At 33.7% G+C, this 14,159-nt stretch overlaps 2 protein-coding genes across 3 annotated transcripts; one reads left to right on the forward strand and one right to left on the reverse strand.

Annotated features, from left to right (window-relative positions):
• Positions 1-1,789: 1,789 nt before the first annotated feature.
• On the forward strand, positions 1,790-11,659 carry LOC120349493 (28S ribosomal protein S24, mitochondrial-like). Of its 2 annotated transcripts, none has more exons than XM_039419840.1 (3): positions 1,790-1,955; positions 4,446-4,620; positions 11,312-11,659. In XM_039419840.1, the coding sequence occupies exons 2-3, from the start codon at positions 4,563-4,565 to the stop codon at positions 11,599-11,601; spliced, it is 348 nt and encodes a 115-aa protein (XP_039275774.1). In that variant the 5' UTR covers positions 1,790-1,955; positions 4,446-4,562; the 3' UTR covers positions 11,602-11,659. The 2 variants fall into 2 exon arrangements, with proteins under 2 accessions (XP_039275774.1, XP_039275773.1); XM_039419839.1 differs by lacking the exon at positions 1,790-1,955 and adding an exon at positions 2,404-2,448.
• Positions 11,660-12,558: 899 nt separating this feature from the next.
• On the reverse strand, positions 12,559-14,136 carry LOC120349495 (transmembrane protein 135-like). The gene is made up of 3 exons (XM_039419841.1): positions 13,890-14,136; positions 13,295-13,458; positions 12,559-12,765 (listed from the first exon to the last, which is right to left on the reverse strand). Exons 1-3 carry the CDS (start codon positions 14,028-14,030, stop codon positions 12,690-12,692), a joined length of 381 nt encoding a protein of 126 aa, XP_039275775.1. The 5' UTR covers positions 14,031-14,136; the 3' UTR covers positions 12,559-12,689.
• Between the last annotated feature and the right edge of the window lie 23 nt (positions 14,137-14,159).

The raw sequence follows: 14,159 nt of genomic DNA on the forward strand, positions 1-14,159 counted from the left end.
ACCAAAAATAAAACAACAAATTTGGTTATATTCCTAGTAAGTTATACCGTACTGTGATAGTTTCTATGTTTATTGAAAATTTCGGCCTACTTTATAGCATCTAAAATAAAAAACATAGTTGAAGAACAAATTAATCCTTATTCAAAAAAGAATAAATAATATCTGATGCAGAAATTGTGAATGTTTTCCTACAAAGACTATCATTCATTCTATCACACATTCTATGTATGATGTAATTTTATGATATAAATTTGGTGTTAAGCATCAGCATATAATGAATAAAGTATATTTATTATAATATTTGTATACAGTATATTATAAATTTTTTTATGGTATTAATATAAATTTAGTGTAAGTAGCAGCATATAATACTAATAGAATCTGATAGTATAATACTATAATCTAATAGAATCTATAAGTACGAAAAAATAAACATTTAATGAATTTGTGTAAACACAGCTTTACAATAATGATTAATAATTCTGTGTTATCATCATGAGATGACATAATTTATTTTAGGTACCTACTTTTATTTTGAAAAATATGATATTGCTATCAGCTGAATTGTAATTAATTTTTGAAATCTTCCCATTTCAAATAAATTTAATAATCGTTCAATTTACAATTATAAAATAATTTTATGTGTATAATTATAAGTGTATTATTGTTTATATAATTTATAATTATAAAATAATTATTATTTAGCATATTTTACTGTTTGCTTATCATATGGTCATAATTATAATACAATTGATATAATGTTTCTTCATAGATTTCTTTGCATCATTTCTGAAACTCCCACACTGATTCGAAAATAATGTTATCAGAATACCTAGTATATTGCTATCATTACATAATTTAATAATCCTGTGTTATTGAATCATCATAATTTATATTATATTTACCTACTTTTATTGTGAAAAATATGAGATTGGACTATGAGCCTGTTTTTTTATTCCCAATCATTTCATGACAGTTTATATTTGTCCTTGTTAAATAAATAAATAATACGCTTCTCTTGAATCTGGCCCAAAGTTATTCCCATGCTTGTGAAAAGTTGACAATACTAAAACTACTGCAGTCACAAATAAAAAAATTCTTTTCTTTATTAATATTCAACCTATTTCATTATTTTTGCTCTCAAAAAGTTAACAATGAACTGCTTAATAAAGGAAAAATAACGCTTCCGTGGAATAAGACATACAATATAGAAATAAAATAGAAATTGAGACTGTGCAATGCATTCTCCCATAAGAGCCAATGCGTAACAAAATGAACGAATCCCACAGCAATGCGGGTTGCCTATCTTTACCAGCTGTCTCACTTTTTTTGTGTTGCTAGTCCATTCCAGTTAGTTTAGAGTTCACTGGTCATGTCACGGAATAAGCATACAAAGCGTATGCTTACAAAGGTAGTGCTTCTTTCCTCTGTGGTCATGTTCATGTTCTCACCTTAGACTAGTTATAGAGTAGACACGCCACATTCTATATTCTTACTGAAAGTAGATGGAGCCAACATCTACTGCCATATCGTCATATCGTGACGTCAACATCGGATAGAAAACTTTTCTGTAGAGTTTGTTTACATTGTTTTTCATAGCAGATTATGTCCATTTTCATAAATAATAATCTACTTTCATCTGGAATAGATAAAATCTGCTATGGAAAACATTGTAAAGAAACCAAAGAAAAATTCTCTATCCGATGATGACGTCGCGATGTGGCAGTAGATGTTGGCTTCAGAGTCTAGACTTCCTAGCGTGTCTATTCTATAACTGGTCTAAGGTTCTCTCTCACTCACTACTCCTACTCATACTCACTTTTTAGTTCTTACTTCTCATGTTTTTAGGTTATATTTTCCTCTGAAATAACTTACCTGATTTTGAAATATTATCACAATGTCTCTTATTGCTGGTTTTTCAGCAGGCGCTGAATTAATGCCCTTCTATTAGGAATGTGAGTTATTTTTATAGAATTGATATTAGCAGCTAGGCTATTTCTAGAGCTAAAGTCCAGGTCTAATGCCATCATATCTGTTATCAAACTTTTGATTGGAATTAATTATGTTATTTTAATCTCAAAAATTAAACGGCGGCCACTCATCATGAATTTAAAAAAATTAGTTTTACTAACCTCACTTTGTTTAAGACTTTTCACACACCTCTAATTTCGCACACCTCTTTTTCACACACTTCTGGACCTAGAATTACGCCGGTTAGGGATCAGGTTGAGTTATGATGATTATCAGTGCCAGTTGCACAAAAGCAGGTTCAATTTTAGAAAAGGCGTTCTTGAAAAGACGGCTTCTTTGATTGGTTCCCGTGGAATTTATTACGATTAAAATTCAACCGGCTTTTGTGCAAGCGGGCCCTAGTGTTTTAAAGGTAAAGGGGTTAGGTTTTTTGGTTGGGATTGCAATATGCTGGAAAGGGTTGGAGTCCAGGTTGAGGTATGTTTATTTATTAATGTTTCAAAGGTAGAAGGGTAGGTTAGGAGGTTAGGTTTTTGCTTTTAAATGGCAATAATGTGCTGGAAGGGGTTAGGGATCAGGTCAGTACATCGATTAGTACTTTAACGACCTATCTATAGTCTAAAACAACATCGCTGACGCGGTATATGGTTAAAAGTTAAATGCATGCAAAATTGTGCTGCTTTTAACTTCATTTATTTAGAAGAGAATAGTAATCGTCGTTTAATTTTTTTGATAAAAATATCATACGGTACTAAATCGATCCGAATTAAAAATTTTATGACAGGTGTAGTGGCACTGGACCTAGAGTTACGCCATTTCTAGCTTTAGATGTTATTCTATTTGAAAATCAAATTTTTCTTGTTGAAATTTTAGTTTAATAAAGTGGATTTCACATCAAAAAAGTGGTTTTCAATACGCTACCGTACTGAAAAAGTTTTACAACATCAATCAAGCCCATGTAGGCCTATTGTAGCCTATATAAATGTTATTTCTTATAATTATATACATATTTGAGGCCACCAGGATACACAGCATTAAATATAGATATTTTTTATTTCTTATGTATGGAAATACTAGAGTTAAAGTACTCTCGAGGAAAGTTTTCGTATTTTTCGACCGAATTTTATAAAATTTCTCAAGACCGATTTTGGCTGATGATTTATTTTAAATACTTAGTCGTTGTAAGGACTGGGTTCTCCAGATATGCAGTGTCAAAAAAGTTTTGTCACATACATTTAGGAAAACTGCAAGGATATTCATGTTGTGAAGGTGCTTGATCTGCCGAAAAGAGACTGCTCCCTAACTCCCCCAACGAGTGAGTAGGTAGTCTTCCAATAAGTTTGTTTTCCACAATTGCGTAGAACCTGGAGTTAGGTTTGCTTTGTATCTCCTTGGGAAGACTGTTGAAAAATAATATAGCCTGTGTTGGGAAGCTGTTGGAAGTTTCAGCCAGTCTTCTGCGAGGTATCTCCAATGAGGCAGCATGTCTGGTATTGTAGGCCTATGCATGTATATCACCTCTTCTGTGAAGCTGATCCCAGTTTTCCTGTATGTACGTAGTGGGCATATTATTTTGAACTGCCTTGACGAGCCGAGAAGAATGAGCTGTAGTACGTAAATATCCAATCAATATCATTGTGTCAAAAGCTATGAGTGTTTAATGTTACCAGTTATCCCTAGCTTTTAAATGTAACACTGCGTAATGCAAAATGCTTATCTCAACGATGACTTCAAATTGCTCGGCAAATATTTTTTTTTATATATATTCCTTCCACAGACTTCGATAGCTTATTCAGCAAATACAGTACAGTTCATTCCAAATGATTTTTTTTTCATTCTATGTTCATTATTACACAGTTCTGAGATTGATGTTGCTGTGTCAAGACCTGAGCTGTGTTGATGAACTAAAAGTTTGATGTCTTCAAGGTGTGCTATTAGTTGCTCGTATCACACAAGAAGTGGTACTTTTAATTCCTTTTTACATTCTTTGAACCTCCCGTGTTTTTTGAAAAACCTCCTCCATTGTTTGAAAAACCCGTACACCTCTGATGTCTTCATATATTGAGGAGTTATTTCTGAGTAGCTGATCTACAGGAATGTGTCTTGTGAAATGGTTTCAAACTTGTCAAGTAGGCTACCCGTGCACTACTTTCTAAAACATAGGATTAGGAGTATCTTCTGATATTGTCAACTTGAGGGATTGTGTTGAGGTTGCTCACATGGTAGGGCCAACTCTTATTATTTTATTATTTCCGTTGAGTTTCAAATTATCCAACTTTTTAAACATGCTTCTGTTTTTTTCCTCATTTACTAACTCTTTATATATGTAGTAACTGAACTATTATTCTACTTATCATCTGCCTTGAATAATTCCAGGTTGACCTGGCTATTTTATAATTATCATATTTGTCGTTGGCATAATTATGTTCTAGTCAACTGAATAAAATCTATTTCTATTTTTTTACTCGATACAGGTTATACAATCAGCAACACTTCTTCACAGAGGCATTCACACAACTTCGGTGGTACATAGGATTCAAGCTGGTAGATATAAACGGACTCCGAGAAGAGAAAAACCATTGACTTACGAAATGGCTTGGCCTCCACAAGCAATTGGTCATTTCAAATCATGGAACTCATGGAATACAAGTAGGCCTAATCTCTTTATTTCTATTTTATGATGTGCATGTGTTATGGATTTGTATTATATTTGAGTTTATGCTCAAGTTCAAAGGTAGGCCTCTAATCAGTAAGTGTTATCACATAAATGGTGGTTTTCATTAATATTACATGATTCAACAGAGATATTGACTCATTCTAAAATATTCTCCATTGAATCTTCCATCTGTAATAACAATAATTCAAAAAATACAGAAAAATAGGGACTTAGTGAAATTGAGAGTATTTTGTTGGACTTTCAATTATTGGATATCAGGTCTCTGATCTCATAGTATTCTATAAGATTAGAGTCACCCATATATACCCTATCTTTATAGCCTTAGACATTCTTCTTTATACATACTTCATTACACTTACACTTGTGGGATCGATAGCGACATAACATAATAATCATTGAAAACGCTAACACCCGGTTGCACCGTAAAAAATTGTTAAGTTTTAATCCCGATTAAATGCCACTAGCAGCAATCAGAGAAGTCTTCTTCTCAGAAAAACCTTCTATGATTGGTTCTCGTAGAGTTTAATCATGATTAACATTTAACAGGTTTTTTGTGCAACTGGGCCTTATAGGTTAAGATAGCACTTTGGATTTAAACCTCACGTTAATTCGCAATTAATTTATTCATTTGGATGCCTTGCTCTTAAACCCAACAACAAGTAAGCAGATGAAATTTGAGAAAAATCATTGCTAAAGAATTAATGTACATCTTAATTAATAAGACTTGGCATTCAAAATTACCCAGATCCAACTGCTGTACCCCAGCAGACCTGAAAACTCTGACACCAGACCTGTGCCAGCCAGGTCACTCGATATTATTACTATTATACCCCAGCATGCAACATGTTGAAGTCTTATTAAGCTGAACTGTAACCTATCTCTTGAGGTGCACCCTTTGAATTTTAAACTGTTCTCGATAACTAGTATTTTGGCTATGATCATCAGTTAAAGTTGAGAAAATAAGAGTTTTAAAATTGAATTAAAATTTTTACTTTCCTTGCCCTATTACCATAGGTAAGGAAAGTATTGCTTTCCGAAAAAATTAAGTACCTCAATTTCTATACGTTTCAAGGTCCCCTGAATCCAAAAACGTGGGTTTTGTCAAAATGTTGTCAAAAACAGTTTTTTTGCGATTTTCTCGAAAACGACTCCAACGATTTTGATCAAATTTATACCTATTAAAATAGTTATTGATTAGCTCTATCAACTGCCACAAGTCCCATATCTGTAAAAATTCCAGGAGCTCCGCCCCATCTATGCAAAGTTTGATTCTAGATTCTCAACTATCAAGCTTCAGATACAATTTAAACAAAACAATTCAAGTGGAAAAGATTGAACATGAAAATCTCTATAATTAATGTTTAGTAACACTTTCACCTTAATTGAAAATAAGCTCGAAATTCGAGAAAATGTGATTATTCAATTATTGCAAACTGTTGGCAATACTATTGATTCTATTATATCATTCACTAAGAAGAGATAGCAGACCTTGTGTGTTTCCAGTGTTATTGTCCTGTCACCAGCTGGTTCAGATCTTTGAATAGTGGACTTGAGATGCGCGTGAACACTAGCGTTAGGTGATTAGTTTTCTTAACTGCAAGGAAAGTTGTGTGAGTGTGCCATACCAGATTTTTGATTTAAGCAGGGAACCCACTATGCCGTCACCGTCAGGCGCCGTCCGGCACCGACCGTCACCGTCAGTCGCCGCCTTCACCGTCATTTTTCCGGCGATAACCCACTTGCCTGTCTGGTTAGCTCCATCAGAAACCGGAGCTAACCAGAAGAAATGCATCAGTTGCGATGGAGAGTTCATTAAATGAGGAATTGCTAGTAATAGCCGCTGCATGTACTGACTTTTAAGACAACTGCTAACTTTTCCCGATTCCCTGGAATCAAGACCTTTAATTTGAGCCCTTTCCCATCATCGTGTGATTTGTCAAACGTCCAAAACTTTGATTTCATAATTTCGCTTACAGAATAATATTTGTAAATAACTTACCTGACATGTTATCAAACTTTTCTGAGATTTCCTGCCAAGCATTTTCTTTCTTCCTGTTGTCGTGATAACTATTATCACTAGTATTATACAGGAAGGGATACTCCCTAATAGCCTCTATCAACATTTCGTCCGTACTCATCGCTCACAGATCAAAGGCGCACTACACAAACACTGGCGATGTGACTTCACTGATATAGTGAAGTCCACGTTATAATGGCAGTGGAAAAGGATAGGAGAACAGAGTTGCTGATTCTCTGCCTTGCCAGATTATATATTACTTGCCAGATTATTCAATAAACTTTCTTCTGTTATTAAAAGTCCTGTTGTTCGAATGGTCTGAGTACTGCACATAGACTACCATCTCGGGGAAAGAGCAAATCAAGCCGATTGTCTTCAAATTCGTTCGAAGACAAGACAAAGAAAACTGGCTGGCCGATTTCAAACAAGCTGCTAGTGAAGATAATGGAGGTGTGGGGATTTCTACGAAGACGCTGTGTCGGTCTCTTGCTGAAGGTCGTGTGTGCGCTTATCAGCATCTCACCCCCACCACAATGGAACTGTTCAGAGAAACGAAAAAACTTGCGACCCAGAAAGGATATCGGTTTGTTTGGATAAGAGATGGTAAGATTCTTGTAAGAAAGGAGGAAGGTGAGAAGCCTATACAAGTGAAAAATGAGATGGACCTCAAGAAAATCTAGGTTTAAAACAAAAACGGGTTTTTTCTATTCAGCTAATATTTCTATTTAATTTTCAATGGAAATTTGCGATTTAGTAGAGGATCTTGATCTTATAGACAGATGTGAAACAATTAATTTAAAAAATTTAAATGAGATAGTATCGTTTTTTCATTCAATATCGTTAAAAGTTTTTCATTTGAACATAAGAAGTATTAATAAGAACTTCGATGAATTGTGTTTATTTTTATCTAGTGTTGATGCGCAATATGATTTAATAGTTCTCACTGAGACGTGGCTATCACAAGCTGATGGTAGAGTAGTAAAATCCACTGAAAGTGAACAAATGGCTGAAGAGTTTAATAAATTTTTTCATTGATGTTGGACAGAAAATTTCGAATAGGGTCAAAGAGACATGTTCAAATTCAAATCATATCCAGTATAAGGTCGATAGATCATTTTGTAGGTCGTTTTTCTTTTATCCAGCTACGGCCTGTGAGGTGAGAAATAACATATTGGGGCTTAAAAAAGGTACTGCTCCGGGAGTAGATGGAATCTATTCAAAATGTCTGATAGAAAATTCTTCAGCAATATGTGACCCGTTGAAGCATATTATAAATCTTTGCTTCCAACAGGGGTATTTTCCAGATGAAATGAAAATAGCTACAGTTATTACTCTCTATAAGGGTGGTAGTAGGACTGAACTTGGTAACTATCGTCCTATCTCCCTACTCTCAAGTATATCCAAAGTAATTGAAAAGTGTGTAAAATCGAGGCTGGTATCCTATTTGGAAAAACACAACATTTTATTCAGTAATCAATATGGATTTCGAAAAGGTATGAGTACATCCGATGCAATTTTTAGAGTAACAAGAGAATTTTGAGCAAATTAGATAATGGGGACAAATGCTTAGGAATATTTCTGGATTTACAAAAAGCATTTGACACAGTTGACCATAGAATTCTAATGGATAAAATGGAAGCAATAGGAATAAGAGGTATTGCATTGTCATTCTTTGAGTCATATTTAAATTGTAGAAGACAAAAAGTTAGGCTTGATAAAAACAAGTGGACTATTAAATGTGAATATTGGAGTTCCACAAGAACAGTGCTTGGGCCAGTTTTGTTCTTAATATACATAAATGATTTATTAAATATAAATCTAGGGAATTGTTCCTTGTACTCTTTTGCGGATGACACAGTTGCTATAGTTTGGGGGGAAACTGGCCAATCACCTTCCAGAGAGCTAATAAATGCTTTGATGTTATCAAGTCCTGGTTAAAGAATAGTCTCCTACATTTGAATATTCAAAAAACTAGATTTCTTCCTTTTCATTGTCGTCCTCTGGATTGCCTCCAGATAATACTGACTGTAAACTAGTATCACATAATATAAATTGTGCCAGTCCATACAACAGCTGTGGATGTCCTACATTAGAGAAAGAAAATGAAATAAAATATTTAGGTGTAGTATTGGATGTACATTTACGGTGGAGCTCGCTCATTTCATACATCTGTTCAAAACTTAGAATTAATTTATAAATTCGTTCAATTAAGGAATGTCCTTCCTATCTATCAATTAAGAATGGTATTCTTGGCACTGATACAGTCAATTATCTGCTATGGTATTGTATCCTGGGGAAGTTGTGGGAGTTCAATTTTGCAACCTCTCATAATTATTTATAAAAGAATAATAAAAATATGTTTAAAGAGACCCATAAGATATCCAACCGAAGTATTGTATAGAGAATTTAGCGTTTTTAGTGTTGATACCCTATTTGAAATAAATCTTTTGAAGTTTGTGTATTTAAGGCGTTCAGAGTTTCCAGTTATGGATGAACATGTATATTCCACTCGTCGAAATCTTGCTAATAAATTAAAAGAACCCTTCACAAGAAGTAGAGTGGCCTCCTTACATGCTTTTGCTAAGGGACCACGACTTTTCAATAAACTGCAATCAGATATATCAGATGCACCCAGTTACAATTTGTTTAAGAATAGACTTAATCGCTTCTATGAAGAAAAACGTTTAATAGAGGTGTAATATTATTTACATTTTTTTGCTGTCTTCATTCAAATGTAATTTATTGTTAAAGATTCGTAATCCCATCTTGTGAAAAGCACACTGATTATTGTATAAAATTTACTTTATTGTTTGATACCTCAAAATTGTTATTGTATTATAATTAAGTTGACTCAACTAGAGAGCGAGACATCCCTCATCGCAGGTTTAGCCTAAAGAGGGATGCACTGTGTTTTTTTCTGTTACATGCTTGATATTATTATCTATGTTCAATTATTATGCTTAAGGTATGTATTTGTATTACCAATTGTAATGTTCAACCATTATGTTTAATGTATGTATTTGTATTACCAATTATTGTAAAAATGCAGTGAAATAAACAAATTATTATTATTATTATTATTATTATATTCTACATTGTTAATAACGATCTGTAGCTTTGCGGAGCTAGAAAAGTATAGCGCTATCTGCTTTGTCAAATGATAGACAAGGATAGCAAGTCCAATGTTGATCAAATACTGACATTATAACGTGGACCGCACTGTAGTTGAATGTCGACTGGAAAAATGATAAAAAAACGGACCGGCTATCCGGCAAGATTGCCCCAAACAGCAATTGTGACTGACGGACACGGTCGTGGCCGGTGACGGACGGGTATAGTGGGTTGCCGTTCGTTTAAAACGATGCAAAGCAATGTTGCCGGTACGCAACGGTGTGACGGTCGGTGCCGGACGGCGCCTGACGGTGACGGCATAGTGGGTTCCCTGCTTTAGGCTTCATAAGACAGAAGAAGTAAGTGACTGACAATCTATCAGAAAGGAGATGCAATGTGCGTGATAGAGAAGGTCATGGCAAGTTCTGGTTGCCATAGAAGACCAATTATTTTTCAATCTTATGTAGAGTTAGACGAGAAATCCATGAAACTAGTTAGATGTTTGTAATTTAAGATAATCATAGCAAAGAAGGCCCATCGGACATTTTTATTCCCTTAAACTAGGGTTAATACCCATCGTATACTGTAGCTTTAGAAGTTGATTGGAGGACCATGATGTCATTATCCGAATTCTGCATCAAATATACATAATTGGGAAAGAAGTCAGAGTAGACAGTAGATAACCGTGTGAATATGTTGACTCAGAGAGGCGAGACAGATGCATCGAATTCGTTTCAGAAATCGTTCATGTTTCAGTCCAGAGACTTTATATCCATCAAAACTATCTGCCATACTACTCGTCTAATCGCATGAGAATAAGAATTGAAGTTTTACAGTAGAAGATATTAGTTTATAATTTTATTTATGGTATTTGTGTTGCATAAATAAACATATCATAGTACACATTTTGAATTCTAGTTCATTTCAATATCTACCAATATGATATTGTTCAATTTCATATGGTTTGCTTTGTCTTCATCTAAATAATGTTAAATTAGCTCAAGTTGCATATTAGTTGCATATAGACTTTGCAAATTCATATGAGTAAAATTTTTCAATATGATTCTCAATCTTCTATCTTTTTTCTCTTTTATTTTACTTCTCACTTCTCATCCACCTCTAATTTTATTCTCCAGTTCTACCATATCTCTAAATTTTGATTTATTTTGTTCATCTACTGTTACTTTTCCTTCTATCTTCCATCCATCATCTCTTCTATCTGCTGCTTCCTCCTGATTCTATTGTTTGTCTTTATCTACCACTTTTCTTTTTCTTCCACTTGCTGGATACGTCTTTATCATCTCCTTTTTTCCACTTCAAACGCCAATATCATTTTCAGTTTTTTACTTTTTATTATCATTCGTTAAAATTATTTTTTCTTCTCCGATTTCATAAAGTATTTTCAATCGTATTCTCATTGTTATTTACGCTTTCCTTTTCTTTCCTCTTTTAACGACTATCTACTACATTTTCTTCTGCACCTTCTCTCTCTTCTGTTTCTTGTCGTTTGTTGATTTATATTTTTGTGGTTGCAGCCAACCTGATGGGCGGCCTGCGAGCGTCAGAAACAGCCATCGAGGACGAATTCATGAGACGATTCATGACTGGCACCTGGCACAATCTGTTTGTTTCGGAAATCATCATCAAAAGACAGCATAACATGATCAGGATTGCGGGAATACTGCGAAGAGCGATATCGGCTCAGAAAATGTACTTCTTGATTGGTTACACAGAAGAACTTCTATCCTATTGGCTGCAGTGTCCAATTAAACTGGAATTACAAACTGTGGAGGACAAAAAATCCGTCATCTTCAAATATGTTTAGTGACCGTACCTGTAAGTAGTCTGTTAATCTATTAAAAATATTGCTTAGTTTTAATGAATCGAGTTTTCTTTATTAAGGTACCAAACGAGTTTCTGGTTTTGAAAGTTATGTGGCAAATATCTATATTAAATGAGAACTACACTATATTGTCAAAACCACTGATCTATTGAAACAGTTTGATATTCTTACTGGTTTGTAGACTAAACTCTAGTTTCCTAGAGATTGATAATGGTTAACAACCGAAACTAGTGTCTCAAATCGTTTTTTTATCAGTGGTTTTGACATTGTCAAGTCGTTTCCATTTAGTATACCTGTTAAGATCTAGTTGATAGATTGCAAGTGAGCTGATTCCATTTCGGTTGAAGGAATAGTTAGTGTTCATGCACATATCAATCATTTCATTTCATTTTTATCATCCATTGACCGCCTATGGAAGGGGTATGTGGATTTTTCAATAGAGTTCTTGATTTATTTTATACATGTATTATGTAAAAGTTCACCTCCCCGCACGTAGTCCTTTACTGTACCTTTTAGTGAACAGTAATAGAGAACTGCAGTAGTTCTTAATCGTACAGCAGCAGAACTGTATCAGTCCTCAAACACTAATTCCATATGACTATCAATTCATTCATGCAAAATTTGACTCAAACTTATGATAATTACTAGAAAACAATTCCTCCTAATTATAGAAGAAACTGCTGTCAAATGGACTTTGAAGACCAGTACACCCAGATCTTTTACGGCATCTAGTACCCTTGCTTTAACATAGTATATTATTCTAAGTTTAAGTAATTCAAAAGTCAGTACTTCGAAGGATTCTTGTTCGATAAGGAAATAACCCAAGGAGTAGTCGCAGTAACTGGAATATCTTGTGCTTCCTTAGCAGAATGTCCGGTGTGTTTCTCAATTGAATTATGTTAGAGACAGGGAAGGAATCATTATTGAATAATTCAAAAGAAAAAATGTATAATATATATTTATCACATAATAATATACCGTTTTAATATGTAATCGTTTGTCGTTTGCAATGTACTTAACACTCGAAATAATGTTTCCAATATCCACACAGTTATATGACTCAGCTCCCTTCATAAGGATGCCAATTTTTTCAGCTCTTGGCTTTTTGCGATGTAGTCCCATAGTCTCTTATTGATCTCTGTGGACCTGGAAAATCAATAATCGAAGAGTTATTTATATAATTTATGTCGATATAAAATTTTAATTGTACGAAATCAAATATTTCATTATAAATTTATGTTTATCGATCAATGTCAATCAATAGAACTCCGGTGAGAAGAGTATTAAGAAAGGTGACGGCAGCGGCACAATTTTAACCACGGCGTAAAAATTCCCCGCACCAATGTGCGCAAAGCTTAATCTTCTTTCAATGCCAAATTCCATTAGCAGAGTCTCTAATGAGACGTCAGATCATAAGATCAAAGATCATATTATTATTAGAACTGAAATAATTTATTTGTAGAATTGAGTAGCGACTTGTTAATTGGGCCTAGTATAAACTTCAATCAAATAGGAGATTGGATAGGAATTCTTCATTCATTATAATAAGTACTGTGTTATTTGGTTTTCATGTAACTACATTAACAATATTATAATAAACAAATAAAAAATCGTACAGGTTCACACAGTACTAAAATATTGAATATCAATATTACAATAATTCAATATTACTTACTTTCCATAAGAAAATGAATGCATCAAGTTGACAAACTGCTTTGGTGTACAATTCGGAATTACCATTTGACTGTGGAACAGAATGCCAGAAGCAATTATGTAAGCCACCTCTGAAAAAGGCCATTTTGGAAGAAGTCCTTTATCTTTGAAATGATACTCGGATAACTGTAAACCAATCACGATACAATTTGAATAGCCATTATTGAAAAAAACGGTGGTCTTTATAAACTTCTGAAGAATTAATGAATAAATGGAAGAAGCGATTTGTCAAACTTATTCTACAATGATTATGAATTCCAATATACATAGATTTTGCGAAATGAAAATCCCTTTTAGAATTTATTAATTTCATTTGCGCACTATTATCATTGTAATAAAACTATAAGATATTATTATTTATATTTTTGTCGTTTTGGTGCATTCAAATAATAACATTAACAGTAATAGCAATAACATTTGCTGCTTTTATTACTGCAGTAAGTATCTTTTAGTACACTGTACACATTTTTGAAGTATTTTATTTTTTAAATTTGAAAGCATTTTTCAAAAACTATGATTTATTTTATTAAAATTGATTTTTTCATTATTTTGCTCACCGTTAACAAGTTACAAATAGCTATAAGAATAACTGTCAGATCTGGACGGATGATGTAAGCTAATCCAGCTAATAGTCCACTGGGAATAGCATGTAGGGGCGAGTCTTCCTTTCTGTATCTACATAGAAAACAGCTTGTCATCTGAAATGAATAGATCAGTTTCAATTCGATTAATTACATTACAACACTCTGCTTTTTCGGTTCCCTTTTAAAAGTGGTAGAAGATTGTTATGATATTCTAAGAAGAGAAAGAAAAATGAAAAACAAGCA

This window comes from Nilaparvata lugens, chromosome 1 (genome assembly GCF_014356525.2).
Source record: "Nilaparvata lugens isolate BPH chromosome 1, ASM1435652v1, whole genome shotgun sequence".
Classification (NCBI taxonomy): domain Eukaryota; kingdom Metazoa; phylum Arthropoda; class Insecta; order Hemiptera; family Delphacidae; genus Nilaparvata; species Nilaparvata lugens.

Excerpts from the sequence above, each read along its gene's own strand:
- LOC120349493 (XM_039419839.1), top strand. The coding sequence starts at position 2,419 with ATGCTGGAAAGGGTTGGAGTCCAGGTTGAG. Across the intron at positions 2,449-4,445 it reads GGGTTGGAGTCCAGGTTGAG|GTTATACAATCAGCAACACT; the intron begins GTATGTTTATTT and ends TACTCGATACAG. Across the intron at positions 4,621-11,311 it reads ATGGAACTCATGGAATACAA|CCAACCTGATGGGCGGCCTG; the intron begins GTAGGCCTAATC and ends TTGTGGTTGCAG.
- LOC120349495 (XM_039419841.1), bottom strand. The coding sequence starts at position 14,030 with ATGACAAGCTGTTTTCTATGTAGATACAGAAAGGAAGACTCGCCCCTA. Across the intron at positions 13,459-13,889 it reads CTATTTGTAACTTGTTAACG|TTATCCGAGTATCATTTCAA; the intron begins GTGAGCAAAATA and ends ATTGGTTTACAG. Across the intron at positions 12,766-13,294 it reads CATTCATTTTCTTATGGAAA|GTCCACAGAGATCAATAAGA; the intron begins GTAAGTAATATT and ends TTGATTTTCCAG.